This window comes from Coffea arabica, chromosome 11c, assembly GCF_036785885.1.
Source record: "Coffea arabica cultivar ET-39 chromosome 11c, Coffea Arabica ET-39 HiFi, whole genome shotgun sequence".
Taxonomy (NCBI): domain Eukaryota; kingdom Viridiplantae; phylum Streptophyta; class Magnoliopsida; order Gentianales; family Rubiaceae; genus Coffea; species Coffea arabica.
Window position 1 is genome coordinate 43,184,876 of NC_092330.1, and position 23,081 is coordinate 43,207,956.

Consider the following 23,081-nt stretch of genomic DNA (forward strand, 5'->3'; position numbering starts at 1 on the left):
TATTTCTTTGTCTTAAAAAAAATCATTAATATTATCAAGAAAGTTTTACAGTCGACTTTTTCTCTCTTTCTTTCTTGCTGAAGAATACAGCCAAGAACTACAACTTTCCATATTTGGTCGGCAAATCATAAAGGAGCTCCACGTGATGAACCCTGCTCTGATGCCCCATGCCATCCTAGTCATGCGTCACTTTGACCTTGATGAATGAGCGTTGCTCTTGGAAATGCTTCTGTGTTGTGCCAGAGTTCAGTCCGACTTCACATATATGAAATTTTTTATCTTCGTGACGATGAGCAGACGATTATAAAACTGTTACTACCCAAAAAAAAAAAAAAAAAGAGAGAGCTGTCAATCAACACCATTGCGTTCTTCCCTTTTGCGCCCGAAAGGTGGGAAAAAAGAAAAAGTGAAAAGTAAAAAATGTTTTAAAAAAATTTGAGAAAAAAATTACTCTACCCTAAAGCCAAACTCTTTCCAACCAGACCTTTCAAAATAGGCACAAGTGGTCAACATAACCACAAAATTGAGGACATATGACTACATTTACGTATACATGCGTATGCACAGCAGTTTTCCACTTCAATAATCAACCTAAAGACGGTTATTTCTGTCCTTCTCCACGGCAGCCATTGGGAAGTTCACTGTCTAGCTTTCCTGCTATACATTGATCATCCCAGAACAGAATGAGAAACTGCATTTTACAATGTAATCTAATGATAGGCATCAGCCCACGAGCTTATCTTGGCGTAATTCTGTCTGGATGCATATAACCCATGCCCTCTATCAAATTAACAGCATGCAGCAGTAAACGCATTGGGAAGTAATGTGGCGATAAAGAAAGCAAAGCTCAGGGTTTATTGAAAACAAAATTCCTTGAATGCCTAAACTTCTGACATCTTACAACTACACGAGACAAACTTCTCCATCAAAATTTGGTACCAATCCAAAAAGAACTTGATCCTCAGAGAGTTGAGGAGCCATTCCCTTAGTTATCCGAACATGACGGCACCAATTCACCCTCAATGCACGACAGAGTAACATAGTCATTGACCAGCAGAGCGAGTTTGTAATCTCTTCCTCTCAAACTCAAGCTAGCAAAAACACAGAAGATCAAAAAGTCAGTAATCAGGTGAGATGACACTATGCATTTCACTTAACACAGTTCAACTTTTAGAGTTGACAGTCTCACCACTTTCCGCACTCGCTCATTGGCAGCTGGAGTTCCTCCAACGACGGACTCAGGAAGATATGGGCTACTAACGCGCACTTCATTCATCACAACTATAGTAGTCTTGTCCCAGCGCACTGGAAGCCTGAATACATGATGAAATTAGCATATGAATCATAATCCTTTGTCTCATCTTTATTTGGGGTTATGCATAAGATAAATTTAAAGGTAGAACAAATACTAAATGAAAAGTAGCCACTAACAGTAAATAACACCATAACAATCACTAAATCAACTCTTCTTAAACGATAACACACAAATGGTCATCCAGATAGTTCTTTTCTGCATATCATAAGGCAGCTGAATGTATTAAATATTCAAATGTGATGGTCTAATCAGGATATGTGTGTGTATGCATGCATGCGCACGAGAGAGAGCGAGCGAGAGAGAGAGAGAGAGAGAGAGAGATTTGGAGAAGCACTCTTTTTTTTTTTGGGAGGGGGGGGGTGGGGGAATCACCACCGTGTAGCACCTCTATTAGCTTTGCCAAAAATGTCAACATGCTATGCACTTAATGGATTCAGGATGCCAGAAATGCTGTGGAGTTTCACTAAAGTGCCAAAGCCAACTACTTGCATTCATGTCCATGAGTCAGTTAACTGCATTTTCAAGAAGCTCAGGGGGCTTATTCTTCTGTTCTCCTCAGAAATTTCTGATTAAGACCATAGACATTGAACAATTTCAGGTGCAGTTAATCAGATGATTCTAACCAGATTCCTATATGAAGAAATGAAAACTAAATACCAAGCTTGAAAGCAGAAGACTGCCATTCAGAAGGATTGGCATGTTTCCTTGACATTGAAGTTTTGTCGATCACTTCAGATGAAGATTGAACGAGTACACCATTGAGATTCAATTGGTAAATTGACCCAAAATAACACTGGATAACCAGGGTAAGAAAAGAATATACCCTGACTTAGTTTACACGCTGCATTGTCTAGAATCATGTAACAGCTACTATATCAGTATATACTTTTGACTCTTTTCTTTCAGCTTCGCTAAAAAAGGCCCTAACCATCTTCTGACTTCTCCCTTAGCAAGAAGAAATATGTTAGTCTTCTCATGAATTTAGACAACATGAATGGATTTGTTTTGCGTACAACATTCATATAGTGCACAATGGCATTTGAAGAATTAAAAGGAGATTCCGCACAGGAATAAGATTGTTCAGCAGTTTTACTCCCCAATTCTGCATCTAACACTACTTCCGAAATGGAGTTGTTTTATGCATCTGATGCTCAAGGCTGAGCTATTCCAGCGAACTTTATGAAATTATAAATCTCAAACCTGATAGTACCTTTAAATGGAAGCCATACTATCTACTCAACATCTATGATCTTTCATTAGAAACAATTATTTTGATTAGTACAGATTTCTTTTTGACGATAGACCGTTGGAGTTGTATAACCACAGTTAATTCTTGAAATAACATGCCATTTAGTTCATGCAAAAATCTGCTTTTTGCCAACAATTGGATGTCATAACAACACTAGCAATACCAGAACTTATTTATCACAAAATAGAAATAACAAGTCAAGACTGCAAAGAACCAATATTTTCAACTAGTACAAGAGGAAAGAAAAAACTACATAAAATATACTAAAAAATCATATTGAGAAAATCAAACCGCTAATAGAAGATCAAGAAACAGCAATAAAGAAATGACAAACATAAAAACTTACGTTTTGGACAGAGCATCAAAAATGCTCTGAGCTTCAGCTGTAACACCAATCCCAAATCTTTCAGCCTCCAACTCAGCTTGCCTGAAAAATGCTACTTATAAAATCAACCACAATAATCACAAAAATAGTCCAAATCCACAACTTGGTCAGAAATTTTTTTTTAAAAAAATCGAAATACCTAATAGCAGAGTCTTCTCTGGCTTGAAGATTATTAAGATCAATAAAACATTTCTTGAGATCAAGAGGGTCTTCACCTTGACCCAAAAAAGTAAACTCCTTTATGTAATTGGCTTTCAATAGCCTAATATTCCTCTTTGGCCTTGACCCTGAATTTAATCCTTCTTGTATTCTTCAAATCCAAAGTTAAAGAATTTCAAAACCCACAAGAAAAAATACCAATTCATAATAAATACTGAAAATGCATGCGAAAATACTGAAAAGAAAAAATGGAACCCTTTAAGGGAAAATCTAGAAAAACAGGAGGAGAAGGATATGAAGGACAAGTATGTTGGATGAGCGGTCAAAGGTCAAAACTTGGCCTTGAAATTCTTCTCCAAGATTGGTCTTGATGGAGAGTATGCATCCTACTGCGAAATCTTCACTACTGTTATGAGCTTCCATGGATTTAGGCTTCTCGTCTTTTCGGCTTGTATTTCACCTGATTTGAGGTTTTGTAATGGAGCACCAGTTTCTTTTCCTTTCTTTTCTTTTCTTTTCTTTTTTTCATACCGTTTTCGGTAATTTCAACACCGGCTGCAAAAAAAAATTTTCAGATCCGAGACGTATTGGGCAGCCCAAAATTCTAAAGGCCCAATTCAAAGTCCAGCCTTAAAAGAGTCTGAAGGGATAGGTGGTGGCTAGTATTGCATAATTCCAATTGAAAATCTAGTCTTCTTCTTTTTTTTTTTTTTTAAAAAAAAAAAAGAAAGAAGAAGAAATGTTAATTGCACCTCACATTTTCTTAATCGCACTCACTATTTGTTTTGTTATATAGCTTAATAAATAAAAAACCATATAATAAAAATGTAATAGTGAAAATGCGGTTAACAAAAGAGAGAGTGCAATTAACATTTTTCACAAAAAAAAAAAAAAGATAATTACCAGAAGAGGTTGAGTTGATCCGTTTGGAAAGATACACCATTGCATGTAACAATAATGTTAGGTTGTCGTTCATAAATGAACGCTCATCTTTGGTAATTGGTGAACAACTAGTTCATTTATAGGGATTTCGACATTACATTGTTTGGATTATAGTTTTTCACAGAAGAATTTTTATGTTTTCTGTTTCTTAAATTATCTGTTCACCTCGTATATATCAAATTTTTATAATATATTTTATGTTTGGGCAAATAATATGTATGAGACTGGAGGATACAATCTTGATGTTAAGATTTGCAAGAAGAGCTGAGCTCACAAATTCTAGACAACAGAACGTATTGCATTGCATGCCTAACAAAATGAAGCAATTTCTCAGAACTGCTTGCAAGCACATGTAACGCTTACAATACTCACGCATGATGCAACTTATTCCATTATATTGGGGTTCCCTCGGGGTTTAGGTTTGTAAAAATTGACGCAAGCTCTTTGGGCTTCGAAAGACCAAAAAAAAAAAAAAAGCAGTCTATTATGTACAAATTTGTATTCTAACAGAGTAGAACAGCAACTAAACAAATTTTAAAAAGTACAAATGTAAACAATTATTCTTTTAATAATCAATCATCCTCCTAAATTTACTCTCTGACCATTCCTTCTGATCTCTCTTGAGCGTCAGTTAAGGAATTTATGTTACTCATTGTCACCGTGTAATCAGCAAAATCTCTCTTGAGCAAATCCCCACATTATAATGGATTTAAAAAATCGTTTCGCAAAAGGGTTGTTTGTAATGGCGGCTCCCACCAGGGGATCCTCGCACTTGCTGAATCCGAGCTCTGAGAGTTCGTATGGTACAGAGAGTTAATAATATTTTCTTTATATTTTTTTTTGGGGTATCCAAAAGATACAAAAATGAGATTAATCAATTAGATATCAATCAGTTACTACGTGAAGATGACAAAAACTGGCCAGGCTAAGCTGTACTGTCCAAATAACATGGGATTTTCTGCTTGGCTTTGACTGAATCTTCCCCACAAGCTTCTCTTCTTTTAATCTTCTTCCTCCATCCCTCTTATCTCTCTCTCAACCAAAAATAGTGGGATTCTCGGCCACTAGTTCCAAAAGCCAAAAGCATGGAAACATAAGCAAAGCACACAAGAAAAAAAGAAAACAAGCATATTAATTAACTTGAAGCCAGAGATGGGCTCTAAAAAGCCACTGAAACATCAATCTAACTCGTTATTAACAAAATTATTGCCTTGGACCTTCTCCATCCTCCTCCCCCTACTCCTCATTCATCTGTGTTTTCATCCAATACCCTTCTTACGCTCTCCATCTAGTAAGCTTCATTCAAATAATGATAATGCTATCAACAATGACTCTGCTTCTCCTCCTTCACGACGTTCATTTCCAACTAGTCAGCTTCATACGAAAAATCACGTTATCAACAATGACTCCACTTCCCCTTCTCATTCGCAAGGTACATTGGTCTAGGATGCACAATAATCAAAAGGCAACATGTGTTTGTCATTTTCCTGTATTTTCAGGCTTGCGTTAGTCACCAATTTTTACGTATGTATGAGAACAAAAGCTTCTGTCTTGATTTCTTGCAGATGTTAATAGTTCTAATGCTCCAACTGCGTGTGACTACTCGAATGGGGAATGGAAACGTGACAAGTTGGGACCTCTGTACAATGGTGCAACTTGTGGTACAATTAAAGATGGCCAGAATTGCATGAGCCATGGGAGGCCTGACAAAGATTATCTCTACTGGAGATGGAAGCCAAGACAATGCAAATTGCCAAGGTTTGAGCCTCGGACATTTCTCCAATACCTTAGCAATAAGCATTTGGCTTTTGTGGGTGATTCTGTTGCCAGAAACCAATTGGAATCTCTGCTCTGCATGATCGCCACTGTTTCTTCTCCTAAGCTTGTTCGTAGTTATGGTGAGGATAACAAATTTCGCAAATGGCATTTCCCTTCTCATAATGTTACCGTGTCCATTTTTTGGTCACCATTTCTTGTAAAAGGCATCGAGAAATCCGATGAGATTGATATCACGCGAAATTACAATAAACTGTACCTGGATTTAGTTGATGAGAAATGGGCAGGGGAAATTGATCATCTGGACATGATAGTTTTATCTGTGGGGCATTGGTTTTTACACCGGGCAGTATACTATTATAATGGTACCCTACTAGGTTGCCACTACCGCTCTGATCAAAATTGCACTGAAATTGGATTCTATGATGTTTATGGCAAGGCATATCAAACAGCCGTTAATTCAATAATTGACAGGAAGAGATCATCTAGTTGCAATGCAACTGATGTTTTTGTAACTACATTTTCACCTGCTCACTTCGAAGGGGAATGGGATAAATTTGGGGCGTGCCCCAAAACAAAGCCTTACAATGCAGGTGAAAAGAAGCTAGAAGGGATGGACGCAGAAATGAGAAATATAGGGATTAAAGAAGTTAAGGCAGCAAGAGAAAAATCTAAGAGGTTTGGTAGCTTGAGATTTGAGTATGTAGATGTGTCTGCATTATCTTTCCTTAGAGCAGATGGCCATCCAGGGCCGTATTTGTATCCTTTTCCATTTGCCAATGGAATTAAAGATCGTGTACAGAATGACTGTGTGCATTGGTGTTTACCAGGGCCTATCGATACATGGAATGAGATTTTGTTAGAAATCATGAAAAGACGGGAAACTGAAGTTTAGTAGATAATGGTAAGATCATACTGTTCTTGAAAACGAATGTGCAGTGCGTTCACTATCAGAATGGTTTTTTCAGTGCTGTCCTCTTCCATTTGCGAGTGATTACTGGCCGCCATGAGATCAGGAAAACAGAATGAGAAAGGGTAATGTAGAGATATCGGAGTTGTTTTGTACAGCACATCATTTGGAGCGTGGCAATTTGTGACTGATTTTCTACCTAACATAGGACGCTTTTACAGTCAAACTTTTGTAATTTTTAACATGCTCCTGGCCTCCTCATAAGGTGAAATAACATTTACATAGGGATAGAAAGATACAGTGATTATAATGGTTCACTACATTCTCCATGTAACCCACGAAAGCGAAGCGTCATGTACCATGTATTTTGCCTACCACTTTTTTTTGTCATTTGGATGATTTTGCTTTTGAGCCGGCATACAAAAGCCAAAAGGAGATGTGAAAAGGTCAAGGAACTATTTAAGAGGACAATAAGAAGGAGCAAGATCACGTATTTGTGGGTTAATTATTCTGCATGCCAATAGGTCAAATGCTGGAAAAAAAAAAAAGAACAAGGAATGGAAATGGAGTTCTGCTGACCTCTTTTCAGTTGTCTGAGTACTCTCTTTGCTCATGTAAAGCAGTAAAACTCCGAATTGTTTGATGCGGTAAAGGAAATGACAAAAATAAAAAAAAAATTGAAAAAAAAAATCCCATGGGGTCATCCAAATAAACAATAAAATAAAAAGAACAAGAAAAACTCTGGGACGTTTCCATAATAGGTTTAAGGAGAACCCTATAGTGCATTTATATGTAACAAACCTGTTTTTGATTTATAAGAAGAATCCACAATTTGATAATAAAGAACATGGAATTTACTGAATTAGCAAAACCTCCCGCTGCCTATTGTTAAGGATTGATTAATATTTGCTGCTACAGAAGTCTATCCATTTGTCCAGTTCAGACTTCAGACTCCATACCTCATCTGATCTCCCTTTCCACTGCAAAATCAATCTCAACTCTGCAACTTCTAAGTGCTCTTTCTTCAATGGCAATCGCCTCCACATCCTATCTTCCCATATACTTGGGCACCCAGCCTCATTCCCACCACAACCTCTATCACATCCCTCACTTCAGAACTCATCAAAATCCAATCTTTACCCCAAAAAGGACACACCCTTTTGTCGTCTTCCCTAAACACACAGCGTTCAATATCATCTTCCCACTTTCGACCTCCCAATCTTCTTTTTCTTCCACCTCTTCTACGCCGACCCTCCAGAATGCACTTCAAACAGGGCGATTTCTTACTAATGAAGAGCTTGAAAAGCTTCAGTTTCTTGAGAGTTATAGGTATTTTCAGGAATTAAAATCTGGGTTTTTGTACATAAGAATGATGGATCAAGAAGAAATGGATATGACGGTTAGTTTATTGTCCGAGACTTTTGCTGAATCCATGTTGTTGCCTAAAGGGTATGTCCGATTCTTGGAGTATTTGGTGAAGCAGTATCTGATTGAGAGGAGGACTTTAATGCCTCATACTGCAACACTAGTCGGTTTCTATAAGGAGGATGAAGAGGAGGATTTACAGTTAGCTGGGACAGTTGAGGTGTGTTTCAACAAGAAGGGTGCTAATGCTTCTCCTCCTACACCTACTCCTCCCAAAAATTCTCCATATATAAGCAATATGACTGTAAAGGAGTCACTTAGAAGGTATAACTTTGAAATTTTAAATTGTTACTCTTTCTATTATATGTGGATGACAGAAAATTTATAACAAACCATCCATGGAGGGCAGCAGAGAAACTCACTTTTTAGTATTTCTCCCCTGTTGTCTGTATAATTTCGTAATTTTCAACAAAAAAAAAAAAAAAGAAATATCAGCTAGAAAGGGTTAGGTGTTCCTGTGTAAAAACACCAACACAATGGGATTGGTTTCTCCAGTAAATGATATTCCTTGACTTCCTCTGAGTACGTGTTGAATTTTGAAAGACCTTTTGCACCTTATATTGACAAATGTTTAAACTTTACCGTCTGCATTAAGGCAGCAACTTTGCATATCCTACTTGCACTGCAAAGATAAGCAGTATATCCTGGGGGCTGTTAGTTTCATTTGTCTTGCCATTGCATCGGTGTCTTGCTGTGTTGTGTTGCTGTTGTTTGATGACTATAACTTAATTGTTTCAACATTATTGTGAGTGAAAGTTGAATTCAAATTTTCAGGAGGGGCATTGGATGGCATTTATTGAAAGCAAGTGAGGAATTGATTGCTCATATGACTTCCTCGAGGGATGTTTACTTACACTGTAGAATGATTGATGAGGCTCCTTTGAATATGTACATAAAAGCAGGATATAGCATTGTCAGGACAGACAACATCTTAGTCCTGCTGACATTGCAGAGGCGTAAACACTTGATGTGCAAGCAAATTCCAGTCTTGACTAGCCCTTCTGAAATGGATACTTACAGCCAGGAACCTTATTCGTAAATGGAGAGTCAAAATGATTTTGTACTTTTTGAGGTATTAAAGCGTTCCGACTTAATTGCCTTCGTTAGAGAAACCCATCGTGCATACTTGGTTTCTTTCCCTAGCTTTTGCTTGCTGTTATTGAAATTATAATTGCATCTTCCTGGCAGATGCTTGTAAGTCATCGGACCTTTTGTAACATAACTCTATTATATGATTAAAATCTGTTCAGGTGACTCTACTTGTTCTTTTTTTGGTTTCTTTAATTGATTCTGCATTTATTGCCTGCTTTAATTTTGATAATGATAATCATTAGATAGGTTTAGATTGGAAGGCCAACTAGATTTTCCTAGCTGACTTTTTGATGATTTTATTATTGAGTTTCAACCTTTTGCTCATAGCTATTTCCACTAAACTTTATTCTGACATTCTTGTCAAACGAGCTGTTTGCTTTTAGAGCATGTTTCTTTTTTACTCTTTCCTGCTTGCTGGCTGACAAGCAAGTGAAACCTGGATTCTTGAACTTGTTAACATGTTAAATCTACCATTCATATGTGAAACTCCAGTCCTGTAAACTTCTTATTTACTGCTGAACTTGTTTAACTACTCTCTGGACAACCTGAAGAACATTGTGGAACCTATAAAGCAAGTGACAATATGCGAACTATTTGGAAGCCGATAGCTCTTGTTAACTCTTCTGGTCCATATATTTCATAGAAGGATATTATGTACTTCTGTTTGAAGGTTAATACAGTTCACTTCAATATTGTTTCCCATGACAATCCGTGAAAGGATGTTATGGAATAGTTCTCTATTATACATAAGGAAAAGACGAGCAATGTCTCAGATTTTATTCACATTGTTGTACAAATCTTCAAATTACACGAGAGAAATACCTTATCAGAAAATGGTGAAGCTAAAAGAGGAAAAAAAAAGAAGGAAAAATATGACACCTGATGCTTCCGGCTGTCTATCAGAAACTCTTTTTGAGTCATTAAATTATAAAAATACCATCTTCCTTCAGACACCTATGAGTATGTTTATCATATATGACCAATCAATAAACTGAGGGTTGCTTGTAAAAATCTTAAGAATTTCTTGAACTTTGAAGATTCTAGGTTGCAGTACAGTCTTCTTAGCTGGAAGATCATTTACACGGTGTATCATGATGCATCTCTAATTTTTGTATGAAAAAGATTGTTGTTTGTTTAAATCATTCTGAAAGTATGCAGTGTCATCCCTAGTCCCTTTGAATTTGTGTAGACAATTAGTTGGAGCTCCTTAACGCATTCTATCATTGAGGGCCGTTCAGTACTGTCAATTCGTACACAGCGTGATGCAAGGCTAGCAAACATGGCTATAGACTCCATTGTATATGAATTCCTGCTCATATCTGGATCAATTATCTTGCGCAACCTCTTTTTATCATTCAATATGTGCCTAACCTGCAGCACCCATGAAGCAGCTATTAGGCTTTTATGGAGATATTTTGAACTGTTTTTGTCATGTCATGACCATGACAATGAGCATTTGCTGTTACCTGCAGTACTAAGTTCTGATCATTTGGTCCTTGGTTCAGGTCAACTGCTCTCCGTCCAGTCAAAAGCTCTAGCAGAACCACTCCAAATGCATAAACATCACTTTGTAAAGTGAGTTTTCCTGTCTGTTGCCAAGGTAGATAGATCCAAGGCTCAGTCCTTGTTGCCAATTAATGAAACCAAGTAAGAACCAACCCTTGATAGTATTACTTTCTTATCTCATAAGTTTTCAAAGGAAGGAAAAAGAAAGGTGTAAATCCCTTGTTCATTGTAGAAAAAACGCAGATACATAAGATCAAGGTGGCAGGGGAAACTGCATTAATCTGTATACAAAAGACCGGAAAATAAATAAAACATCCTTGTAACAGAATTGCTAATTTAAATGTATGTTTTTGTAATTGAGGTGGGAATGGTGAAATAAGAAAAGAGAACAAGGCTTGGAGTCTCCCTTTGGACCAAGAAACAAAAAATTAGAGGGGGCAATGGGGAAATAAGAAAAGAAGAAAGAAGATGATAAGCGAATAATCACAATAATTGCCTCCTACTTGGCTTCTGAAATTCTGTTTCTGCTTATTCTTCCTTTTAATTGCACTTCTGTGTGCTTTTGCATGATGCGTTTGTAAGTGAAAATAAACAGTTAGGGTTTGTCTCGGAACACTTTATTATGCAGTTAAAAGAATTTAACTGTTGCAAGGCTGCTAGTTTATTTTTTTCAATCTTTTGATCGGTTGAAAGTATCTTCCAAGTTTTTGTTTAAATGGTTGTGGCGTTAAGTTCTGAAACAGGAATTATGAACATGAAGTGGTTAAAGCCTATTGTTTTCTAGTGTTGATAGAAGAGAAATCAGAAAAATCTCGAGTTCTAGTTTTCTAGTGCTGATATCTTATATAATGAAGAGAAATTCCTATTTTCATTTATGGAGGATAGAAGATAAAATTTGTAATCCTTTGTCTTTATGGATACGTACCAACGTATATTCTGGATCAAAGTAGCCAAAAGTACCCAGCACTCTTGCTGTTACACAGGTTTCCTGGCCCTCTGGCATCAACTTTGCAAGTCCAAAGTCTGAAATCTGCAAAAACGCCAGAACTTACAACAATTGTTATATCATAAAAGCACTTCCTACAAATCATGCTGGAATCTTTTGGAGATTTTTATGAAGCAGATGTACCTTGGCTTCAAAGTTGTTGTCTAGCAGGATATTGGTTGATTTGAAGTCTCGGTGTACAATAGGAATTCCGACAGCAGAACTGGAATGGAGATATGCAAGTCCTCTTGCTGCTCCAAGAGCCACTTTGAGTCTCAAAGGCCAATCCATCTTCAGTTCTCGAATACCTGGAAGCTGTTGTAAGACTAATACATCTTCAAGCACAAAAGTTTGAGAAGTAGTGCAGAATTCACAAACAAACAAACCGTTCAAGTGGTCTTGCAGATTCCCTCGTGGCATATATTCATAAACCAAGAACCTATGCTTCCCATCTGCACAATAGCCTATTAAAGATACAAGATTGGGATGGTCCAATCTGCTTAAGATATCAACTTCCACCCGGAATTCGCGTTCCCCTTCTGCTGCTTTAAATGACGGTAGGTCCATTTTCTTGATTGCTACAATCTGTGACTTGAAAAAAAAATATTCTTATAAACCATACCCTTTGGTCTTCCTCTTTCTTCAATTGTTTTCAACTACTGTTGTGAACTTGAAAGATGGAACTCTAATTGGACTACCAATTTTACGTGAAAAAACATGCATATACTATGGATGTCCACGAGTAATTTTGCCTAGAATTTTTCCTTGATGTTTTAGCAAATATACCTCTCCAGACCGTAAAGTACCCTTGTAGACTCGACCAAATCCTCCTTTCCCAAGTAGATTTTGTTCACTGAAAGAATGTGTTGCCTCTTCCATTTCTTTAAGCGTGAAAACTGCTGATCCATGGTGTCTTTTTGCAGGTGGAGCGCTGCCGTCAATTTTCCAACACTCCACCGGTTTATATACCCCTGAAAAAGGGAAAGCAGAAATTAAGGAATTGATCGCCAAAAAAAGCAAGTGAATTGCATGGGTGCAACAACTAAGTTGTAACGCAACAGGAGTAGAAGAAGACGAGACATTAGAAACTGAAACATACAAGGATTGATGTGATCCTCGGACTTGCTTCTGCGGCGCTTATTCCACGCTGAAACCAAACCGAACGGCATGACAACTCTTGCTTAAGATGATCTCCAGTTTGTGGATTGAATAAAGCACGCATTCAGTTGAAGAGTGAAGGGCTATACTCATGGCAGTCTATGCTATGCAACAGGAAAAGGAGAATGAGAACTTACAAAGCTGGCTCGCAAAAATATGGAGGAAGAGAAGTTAAGATGATGGTCATTACCTCATTATAGACTGGTTGGTGTTGAACCGGAGTCGTGCTGATTATACAGATTGAGAGAATTGGAGAAGGATATTAAGTATAAGCAGAATTTGATACTATGTAGCATCAGAATCCTGTAGGAGTACGTACAAAGCAACCGAACTGAGAGACTAGCTTTGAGAAATACTCAAAAAAGTGTAGTAATACCAATCAGCCAACAACCTGCAAATCTCACTTGATGAACAAGAAAAAGTAAACAAAGGAATGAATAAAATGGCCAAACCGGTTGCTTGCCTTTGATAGAGGGGGGTGGTGTGGTGTGGTGGGGTAAGGGAGGTACCTCTGAAAAGGAAAGAGGAGCCGCAGCCTCACCTCCTTGTGATTTTGTGTGACTTGCGAAAAGATTGTTGTTGTTGTTTCCTTTTCATTTTGATTACTTTCTAATCTTTTATATGATTTACCTGTGTTGCAATTAGAATTTAGTAAGCAAGAAAAGGGCTGTTATATGCTGTTAGTGGTTTGAAAAAGGACGTTCATGACAATTGTTGGCGAGTCGTCGTGTGAGAAACTGAGGCCTTGATTGGATTGTATTTTTTTTTGTAGAAAAATTACTGTAACGATTTGATGTATGAGAGGTAAAAAGGTAATCGGAAGATGTGTAATTTTTTTTTTTTTTCCGAAAAATGGCACCCTAATATATTGTCATTGTGTGTTTGTTTAAGATATGGAGGACATATCCGATTCAACCAAAGCACGGCATGAAACTTTGATGCCTCTCTCTGCATGACTTTCTGGATTAATTGCTTCCAGCAATCATAAACAAAAAATAAATAAATAAAATAAACATTATACCTCTTTCATTACCTACCGTCGTCAGCTTAAATTCTAACCCAAAGAATACAACTGTATCTTGGAAAAAGTTTACTCAAAATCCAACAGGGCATCTTAAAAAAGAAAAACAAAATATCTAAAATGCAGAATCGGATTTCAACAGTTATTTCCATGCACTAGTTATTTCCATGCTGTTGAGCCTTGTTTGTCTTGATTGTTGTTAGCTATGGGCCTTTGCTTGGGCTTGAGCGATTTGGGCTTGAGGCCGCGTATGGATTGGTGTACTATAAAGCCCGGCCCTGCTTAATATTTTCTATTTTGGAGAGAGTTTACATTTCTATCGCTATTATCGTCGTGTTATCCGTTAAATAAACAATCCATTCAAGCGTCCCATAAACTATCAGCATAATCTAATTTTAGTCCCGCGAAGAGATAACGTAAGTGGTCTACCTTTGTGGATGCTCATCCTAGATTGCCTCAGAGAGTAGTGAATTCTTTTAATTTCTAAGCCAAAAAAAAAAAAAAAAGAACCGCAGAGACATTAATTTGTGGGACTCCACTCTGCGTCTACCCACTTTTGTGGGCATCTTTATTTCACATCTGCTGGCCTGGCAGTGGCACTATTGAAAGGGCGGACCGCTGTGGTAATAAAAATGAATTTCCCAAACCCATACCGATGAGAGGCCCATGAGGAATTCAATGCTCCCTTTGAATGGAAAAATTGAAGAGTTTCAACTGTTTTGGTTAATGACTTGGACGGACGTTTGGGATGGATGTTTCTTCCAGATTTGACTCATAACGGATTCTTTTCTAACTGCTGTTCACAAAGAATAACGTGCGTGCCCATGACTCAGGAAAGGAAGCTCCTTAGAACCAGTGCTTAGAAGAGAAGAGAAGAGTAGACCAACCATAACGGAAGGACAAAATAAATCAGGAATTTTTTTTTTATGTCATAGATGGATTGGTGTTGTACGTCATTTTCATTTACTTGAATTATTCGTCTTGCTTCAAATTGCCCTGTGAAAATTTTCCCTATTCAGCCAGAAGACTGGCTGTAGACACCATCATTGTTACAACTGAAGAAACGTAACGTAAAGAAACACTCGACAGGTTTATAATTCACCCATTACCATTAATTAGTAAGCCTTGAATGGTAACGGTTGCCGAAAAGGAATAAATGGAGTACATGTTGTTACTGCTAGGATGGCATGGAAGTGTGTGGCAAATCTCATGGTCTGGTCGCTGGTGACTGGTGAGTGGTGGCAGATGAAGTAGACGGCTAGCTTTTAATGGCAAATACTGTATGAAAATGGGGGCCATTCAAGACATTATTGACTTCAGTACTTGCCTCTATATATATATATATATATATATATATATATACATATATCACCAAGGTTCTTGCACAGCTCTTCAGTCCTCTAAAGCTTGCTCTTCACTTTCTCTATCTGTTAGTCATATCAATTACTAGTACACAAACAACAAGAATCGAGAATGGCAGCGCAACTAGATGTGGAAGTGGAGGTCAAGTCTTCAGCAGATAAGTTCTGGGATGCCATCATGGACTCCGTTGCTCTTTTCCCCAAGGCCTGCCCTAATCAGTACAGGAGCATTGAGGTTCTTGAAGGTGATGGAAAATCAGTTGGCTCTGTTCGTTTGGTCAAGTATGCTGAAGGTAATTAAGCGGTCGACTTATATGTTAGCAGTAAATAATAAGTAGGACAACTCTTGGGATATTCCTGTCTGCTCGTCTTTTTAGCTTGTTTCCCAAATCCAAGTTTTATAGGGACCGGACCAGACGCTTTTCATGGAGTAATTAATAATTGGTCAATGCTAAAAGGCTAAATTTGGTCTTATTTTATTCACAATTGCATGGTATGTTCACTGATTAAACTCCATAATGGTTGTTAATTATACATCATGAACTTAATGGTCATCTCGGCACATTATGTCATTCTTCCCTGGTTCGTATATATTATTCATTCATTGTTATAGGAGGGATGTATTTTGCTAGGCGATTAACTGCAGAATCCTGGTCTGGCGGTTTCTTGGAGAATATGCCATCTACTTAGATTAATAAATGTCACTGAAAGTTCTTAATATCAATCTGCTGCTGCATAGGATCCCCGGAAATTACTTTCTCGAAGGAGAAGATTGAGTTTGTCGACGAAGGGAACAAAACTGTCAGGTACAGTGTGATCGAGGGGGATCTCTTGAAATTCTACAAGCTCTTCAAGCCCACCCTGGTCGTGAGTGCAAAGGGTGATGGGAGCTCGGTGAAATGGGATTGTGAGTTTGAGAAGACAAGCGATGAAATTCCAAACCCGGACATCATCAAGGATTTTGCAGCCAAGAATTTCCAAGAACTCGATGCTTATCTCCTCAAGGCATAAATGGAATTATTCTCTCTCGTATGGTCCGGTCCGTTCAATAATCCTGAAATCTTTTCTTTTTCCTTTCTCTGAAAAATAACCCCTTGCAGTGTACGAGTTAAATGTTGCTGTCACATTATGTAGTAGTTTGCCATAATATTATTAAGACAACTACTATGTAATTTTTTTTTTTTTTGGTGTTTTTTAATGTAAAAGGTTTCAGTACTCTCTGTTTTCCATCAATGTTTTAATCCGACCATATATCTTTCCTTTTTTGGGAAACAAACCCATTGGAATTCTTTATCAATTATACTAATAGCTACAACATGCTTCTTCGGGTTACAAATTCTACCCGTAATAAAAGTAAAAACATTTACCAATGGTTGATCTTTGATGGATGATTATGGTACTTAATTAGGAAATACAAATACCATTATCTATCTTAATTAGGAAGGTTTACGTATCACTGAATTGGTAATTGATTATTATGCCCTTACTACTTGTTTCTCCACAACAAATGCATGGAACCAAAATCACCTCAAATTCTTTTATACAATCTTTCTCTTCTTTGTACAACAGTTCTGGGCATATGATACATCCATTTACAAGCTTCAGAATTGAATTTCCCACCACTTGTGAGAAAAGAAAAGAAAAGAAAAGACCTATTCTATTTTCGGTTTTTAAAAAAAAAAAAAAATAGAAATAGGAAACGATGAACAACAAACATGTTCATTGTTGTTCCACTTGTACCTTTTTGTGTTTCCAAAATACACCTTTCCAACAGGATTGATTTGTTAAAAAAAAAAAATTAATTAATTTTGCAGTGATGTTTGATTTCTGTACCAGTTTTGCTACTTAGCCGCCACTCTTCATACTTGTGAGTCTTCCTGCTGCAGAAGCGGGGTCTTCTGATCATCAGATGGAGAACTCCTGCTCTTGTGGTTTTTAATGCCCGCTTCATCATAACCCATGATTTGTCCCCAGATCAGGGTGTAGTGACCCAATCCGCATGCCAAAGCTCCTATGATGCTGCACGATCACGTTCAGTGGCGGAGCTAGGAATTGTAATTAGGGGGGCGAGTCTCTGTTATTTGGACAAAGTCCAAATAACTTTCAAACATTATTATTTGGGTCCTTAGGAGGGGGCAAAGTGAAATTTTTTATCAATATTTTGGGGGGGCAAAACAATATAAGAAAAATTTTTTTTACTTAGAAATTTTTTTATAACAATTGGAGGGGGGGCAAAGTGAAAATTTTTATCAATATTTGAGGGGGGCAAAACAATAAAAAAAATTTCTGATAAAAATTTTTTTACTTAGAAATTTTTTTTTTAACAATTGGAGGGGGGGGCGGTTGCCCCCCCTTCCCTCCGCCCCTGATCACGTTATTCACTTAACTCGATATATGTGTGGATAACAAAAATTATTTTATGCTAATAATAATTTAGAAGAGGGTTTTCAAGATTTACGGATTCACAAAATGCTAATTATTATTATTTTTTTTTTTGGAATTTTTGTACTAAGGTTGGGTGTTTACTTGTCACTTGTTAAAAGAGACTCCTGTTAAGTGAGACATTATATATTAATCTTTAAAAATACAATTAATTTGGAAAATTGCCAAATATAAAATGGAAAACAGTGAAGTTAAATGTAATCTAAATATATAAACACTTGTTTTAAAAATTCTCGTGAAATTAAACGCTTGATCTTACATGATACTTCTTCATTAATGTTGCTCTGAACTTTTTCCTTGTAATTTAAATTTTAGCGGCTCTGCACCCATCTATCTACAGTAACTTACCCATGAAATCTCCAACGTAATTTTTCGTCTACTAGCAAATTATATGGTACAAAGCAAATAAAGAGCGAAGATACCACTGACATTCTTTTTCTTTGCTCCTTTTTTGGATAACGAGTTTTAAAACAAAATTTTTTCGGCATATTTTTTAATCATTTTCTTAACTCACATATATATTTTTCTACAAAAGCTTGTAGTCCAAACATGTTCTCAGTAGGGGTGCTAGCAAGTCAAGCTACTCGCGAGCAGCTTGATCAAAAGTTTGACTCGAGCTCAGTAAAATCGAGCTCGAGCTAAATTTAACGAGTCGAGTTCGAACTTAAGAAATAAATACTCGAGTGCTCGTCGAGCTTAATCGAGTTTTCATATTTTATTTATATTATATATTTATATTATATTATATATTTTAAAAAAAATTATAGATTTATTTCAAAACTCGAGCTCGAGCTCGAGTAGCTCGGACTTGATATTTACTCGAGTTCAAACGAGTCGAGCTTGAGTTTAGTTTTATTTCATCGAGTCGAGCTCGAGTCCAAATTTTTTTACTCGATTGAGCTCGAGTAGCACAAATTTTGATCGAGCTCGAGCTCGAGTATGGTGCTACTCGAGCTTGACTCGGCTCGATAGCACCTCTAGTTCTCGGCTTCCGCCAATAAACAAGAATTTTTCGTTATACGTTTAAAAGATTAAGGGAATAAATAGGGGTAAAAAGGAAAAAAAAAATAAAGTGTAAAGGTAAACAGAGGAAGCTACGTACTACCTCCCGTAGTGAAATGTATCTGCAAATAGGAAACAGCCAAACATGCTTGCAATGGGAATTCCCACTGGCTTGAATATAGAAGCAAAAAGAGGGCCTTTTTTCTGCATACACCAGAGGTGGACGCTGCTGCGGATTACACTCCCAAAAATGCCCTGTAAACATGCATCAAAATATTTGCATGATTGGCAGGAATTTTCTAAAAAAATATGCAATAAAATGTGATTTGGAAGATGCAAATGTTAAAAAAAAATACACTTACTGTTAGAATAATAACGAGAAGCTCCATGTCAAGCTTTAATTTCCAAGCATCGACGTCTCTTTCTATGATTACCGTAAGTATGGCAGACAGGAGGGTCCCGACTAAGCTATATAAAGAAACTATTTTCATGACTTGTGGGTACTTTTCGACAGTTCCCACCTGACCCAACAACAAAAAAAAAAAAAAAAAAAGAAATATAACTACAATCTAATGTGATCAATTGTTTAGTAGCAAGACAGAAAGAAAGGCAGTTAAAAATACATCTATGGATATCAAATTTGGCGTATACTAGTATAAGCTTAATTGTTAGAGAGAATATATAGATGATGGATTTCACCTTACTACATTATATAAATTAGCGATAGTAATATTGGCTTTGTTCTCGTTGCTTTAGATTTTGTAAAATTGATTATGGAAAATAATTATAGAGAATAATTAAAATCAGTAAAAGTTAATCTTTGATGGATTATGCATTTTAGCTTTTTTTTAGCTATTAAACAAATCTATAATCTGAACACAAAATCAAACGCTAACATCATAAAAATTGATTTTTTAAAATCAAATTCTATAATTAAAATATAACAACCGAGAACCAACCCATTAAGGGTCTGTTTGATAACTCTACTTTATATTGCAAATTAATTCATTTGGTGTTTTCTAAATTCAGCATATTTGATAACATAAATGCCTTACCACTTAATGTATTAAGCACTCTTGATTTGTATACAAAATTTTCAGTAAAAAAGTTTCATTGAATTTTTTTTTTTGAATTCACCACACATACTATACCTCACACACTCATAACACATTCTCATACTATTCTTGCATATGGTACAGATTTGTTTTCTTTATATTCGATGCACTCGTATGCACGCGCGCGCGCACACACACACTCTTATATATAAATACACACATTTAAAACACTACCTCTAAATTATTTTATTATTTTCTCTCTTCCACACATATGCAAATTTTTGTTTTTCTCCAAATACACAAATAAAGATCATTTTTTTTTGAAAGTAGAAACACATTATTTGTGCGATATTTCAATTCAATATTGTAATCTAGTTAGATATTAAACACGTGTAATTTAAATAATTCAGCACTTAATTTTTAGAATTCAGATTTCGAACTTCAATTTCATCAAACGGCCCTAAATCTTTAATTAGCTAGGTCCACACAAAAGGTCTCGTGTATCATCTTTTAGTGATGGAAAAATGCTTATAAAGGGGGAAAAAAAAAAGAAAGAAAAGAAGTGACAAAGAAGAAAATAGCGAGGTTACTAGTGCTTGCACATGTATGTATGTACCTGAATAATATTCCAAACTGAAATTGCTAATGAAGCAGCTGCTAATAAAACGCAACCGAGAATCCAATTCTCATCCTGCGGTGAGGAAAAGATTAAAAGTGGCGGTGGAATTAGCTGCAGTGAAAATGAGGGCAGCGGAGACTGCTTGACCACAGGGCCCTTATAGAGAGCGACCGATGCTGCTCCCACAAATGAAATCACGGTGCCAATCGCTTTCACTTGACTGCTCAAGCTTTTCCAATCATTTTCCTTTCTTCTGTGCCGATGAATTCACTTAGCCAAACTACCAAACAAAAGCTCGAAAATAATTGCTTTAAATTCATTAAAGCGGGCCACCCTATGAATTATTGTCGAGTTTTTGAGTCAGCCATTTCATCATTCCCTCTCTCAGCTATTTATTTATTATTATTGTACCATTAATTTCTTGTTTTGTAATGGTAAGCAAATGCCAAAGGCGCAACAAATTAAACCCACCAGACACCACGCGTTCCTTGTAAGAATATTCACCATAAATCCATATTCCCCACCCCAAAATTTGTCCCCAGGCAACTGAATCTGCAATGAATATCCCAGAGGGATGAATCTTGACTAAGCTTATATTAACAATACTTTTTGGTTCGACCAAAGATGCCCCGGCCAAACGCGGATGCCTTGAAGATTCTTTATATTCTTTTCTTCCCCTTTATATTTTTTATTGTTTATATTCTTTATAGCTGGCTGTTTCATGATTGATGCACTTATTGTTTCCTTGATGTTAACCAACCACAGCGCCAGGCGAGGGTTAGAATATTTTGGATTGGAATATCTGATGAAGACATTAAATTAAATCAAAGAGAGAATAGTTATAAGCTTAATTACCTGATTATTATAGCGAGGATGAAGGAGAAAGCCGGGATCAAGTTGCCCATGCCACATGCAACAATGGGAGAACCGTAGCTTAGTCCAAGAAATGCAAGGTTTTGAGCTACAGTTATCCTGCCAGGTGCAATTAACCACAAGTTAAAGTCGACCACAATTATTTGAAGATAATAAAATCAAGGAACAGCCCTTTTTGCAGATCTCATTTTCTTTTTTCTTATTTTTGAGAAAAGTGCCGATTTTCGTTTCAATTCTTCGCATATGTAGAAGCACCTGAAGGAAGTTCTACTCAGAAAATGGTTACCATTTATAAGCCTGGTAACATCTGCATGAAATAAAAATCTCCATTCTCTAAATTAATTTACATTTTTTCATACAATTATATATACTCCAACTTCCTTGCAGTCTGAGCATGTAAAAGATGGATTGTGGGATAAAGAGAGTGAGCAGGGAAACAAACCCGATTAGGCCAAGGAGGAAAACACGTGGGAGGAGTTGAAAGCTGAGCAACGGCTGCTCTGATCTGCCGACAAACGAGAATAACTAAAGAAGAAGCTAAGGTGAATATGAATCTTGTGTTCATGATTCTGATGTTCATGCAGTGTGCTGTTGTTCTATGTGCCCGATGGGGTGTGTGTGTCAGTGTTAGGAGGAAGCTACTGGGGAGAGTGTGGGAGATCATACTGGTTCCTATAACATAGGCACGAATATAGAAGAAGCAAGATTGAGCCAAGAGCATTAGTATAAACAACAAAAACAAAAGGGCTCATCCCTCTTGAGATAATTGTTTTCGCCATGATGGTTAAGCTAATAGTGCAAAACTCCATTATGAACATCACTGTGGACGGTATTGCTTCACCCAACACAGTCCTCATGCCTCCCATTTCTCTGATCTCTCTCTTTTATTTCTTTCTCAAGGTGGCTAGCTGTTTCTTCTCAGTCCCTCTCTCATTTATGGTGGCTCTCTGGTCTCGGAGTGGGGTGGGGGAGGGACACAAAACTGCAGAAGTTAACCCTTCATGCAAGTGTGAAGGTACTTTGGCGAAGTGAACGAGCGACTCGAGTGGAGTGACCCCATCTAAGGTATGATGGAGATGAAAAACAAACATAAACTAATTATTTCCCCAACAATTCATCTTGCTTTTATCTCTCTTGCTTCTTGTCCTTTTTGGAGTAGAATGAGTAGTAAAAAGAATAAATCGTCCCCGAAATTTTTTTTAAAGAAACAGGAAGCTGCCGAGCCAGAACACGTAGATTATTGCACTGGGTTCTAACTAACAGCACCTGTGAAGATTAAGATTTCGATTTGCATAACCTTGTGGTTTAGAACATCTTAGGGCCCAGCTATAAGCATTGTATAAACTTTTCGGGGTCCCTTTGCTTACGTAAAACTCCCTGCATTTTGCGGGACCAATATAAAATTTCTTTACCTTCGTGTATGGAGGTAATAGAAAAGTTGAAAACACTTCGGTGACTGGTATGGCTCTAAGAAATTGCTTTTTTTTTTTTTTTGGATAATTTCAAAAACCTCCCCTAAAATTTTTGATAGTTTCACTTGGTACCCTAATATTTTGAAAAATTCACTTGCCTCGCTTACTTTAAGCTTTCTATATCATTACAACCCATTTTAAAATATAATGTTAAAAAATTTATATTGGGAGTGTAAATATAATTTTATTTCAAATTTTCCCTTTTGCTGTCATTCTTTTTTATTACCAAAATGTAAGTATATTAATAACGAATGAAAAATAAAAAGTATAAAAGTTTATTTTGATGGGATAAAATATAGTATGTTCTTTAAATACCAAGAGTATATATTTGAAA

The 23,081-nt window shown here is 36.7% G+C and overlaps 6 protein-coding genes across 10 annotated transcripts; 3 read left to right on the top strand and 3 right to left on the bottom strand.

Annotated features, from left to right (window-relative positions):
* Positions 1 to 493: 493 nt before the first annotated feature.
* LOC113716868 (uncharacterized) lies at positions 494 to 3,635 on the bottom strand. Its single transcript, XM_072071077.1, has 5 exons — positions 3,404 to 3,635; positions 3,089 to 3,253; positions 2,911 to 2,991; positions 1,190 to 1,313; positions 494 to 1,091 (listed from the first exon to the last, which is right to left on the bottom strand). The coding sequence occupies exons 1-5, from the start codon at positions 3,529 to 3,531 to the stop codon at positions 1,044 to 1,046; spliced, it is 546 nt and encodes a 181-aa protein (XP_071927178.1). The 5' UTR covers positions 3,532 to 3,635; the 3' UTR covers positions 494 to 1,043.
* Positions 3,636 to 5,202: 1,567 nt separating this feature from the next.
* Positions 5,203 to 6,721, top strand: LOC113716259 (xyloglucan O-acetyltransferase 1-like). Its single transcript, XM_027240551.1, has 2 exons — positions 5,203 to 5,482; positions 5,616 to 6,721. The coding sequence occupies exons 1-2, from the start codon at positions 5,203 to 5,205 to the stop codon at positions 6,719 to 6,721; spliced, it is 1,386 nt and encodes a 461-aa protein (XP_027096352.1).
* An 826-nt stretch (positions 6,722 to 7,547) lies between these two features.
* On the top strand, positions 7,548 to 9,415 carry LOC113716261 (GCN5-related N-acetyltransferase 5, chloroplastic-like). Its single transcript, XM_027240552.2, has 2 exons — positions 7,548 to 8,425; positions 8,936 to 9,415. Exons 1-2 carry the CDS (start codon positions 7,764 to 7,766, stop codon positions 9,198 to 9,200), a joined length of 927 nt encoding a protein of 308 aa, XP_027096353.2. The 5' UTR covers positions 7,548 to 7,763; the 3' UTR covers positions 9,201 to 9,415.
* A 594-nt stretch (positions 9,416 to 10,009) lies between these two features.
* LOC113717120 (probable serine/threonine-protein kinase PBL28) lies at positions 10,010 to 12,983 on the bottom strand. Of its 4 annotated transcripts, none has more exons than XM_027241782.2 (7): positions 12,844 to 12,983; positions 12,531 to 12,715; positions 12,131 to 12,329; positions 11,889 to 12,052; positions 11,685 to 11,789; positions 10,720 to 10,842; positions 10,010 to 10,624 (listed from the first exon to the last, which is right to left on the bottom strand). In XM_027241782.2, exons 1-7 carry the CDS (start codon positions 12,911 to 12,913, stop codon positions 10,388 to 10,390), a joined length of 1,083 nt encoding a protein of 360 aa, XP_027097583.1. In that variant the 5' UTR covers positions 12,914 to 12,983; the 3' UTR covers positions 10,010 to 10,387. The 4 variants fall into 4 exon arrangements, with proteins under 4 accessions (XP_027097583.1, XP_027097582.1, XP_027097581.1 ...); XM_027241781.2 differs by having other exon boundaries at positions 12,131 to 12,335; XM_027241780.2 differs by having other exon boundaries at positions 11,889 to 12,329.
* Positions 12,984 to 15,285: 2,302 nt separating this feature from the next.
* On the top strand, positions 15,286 to 16,560 carry LOC113717204 (MLP-like protein 423). The gene is made up of 2 exons (XM_027241910.2): positions 15,286 to 15,577; positions 16,024 to 16,560. Exons 1-2 carry the CDS (start codon positions 15,397 to 15,399, stop codon positions 16,293 to 16,295), a joined length of 453 nt encoding a protein of 150 aa, XP_027097711.1. The 5' UTR covers positions 15,286 to 15,396; the 3' UTR covers positions 16,296 to 16,560.
* A 238-nt stretch (positions 16,561 to 16,798) lies between these two features.
* Positions 16,799 to 22,345, bottom strand: LOC113716597 (WAT1-related protein At1g70260). Of its 2 annotated transcripts, none has more exons than XM_072070252.1 (7): positions 21,942 to 22,345; positions 21,718 to 21,780; positions 21,258 to 21,374; positions 20,400 to 20,652; positions 19,091 to 19,249; positions 18,832 to 18,983; positions 16,799 to 17,303 (listed from the first exon to the last, which is right to left on the bottom strand). In XM_072070252.1, the coding sequence occupies exons 1-7, from the start codon at positions 22,139 to 22,141 to the stop codon at positions 17,144 to 17,146; spliced, it is 1,104 nt and encodes a 367-aa protein (XP_071926353.1). In that variant the 5' UTR covers positions 22,142 to 22,345; the 3' UTR covers positions 16,799 to 17,143. The 2 variants fall into 2 exon arrangements, with proteins under 2 accessions (XP_071926353.1, XP_027096793.1); XM_027240992.2 differs by having other exon boundaries at positions 20,400 to 20,655.
* Positions 22,346 to 23,081: the final 736 nt, after the last annotated feature.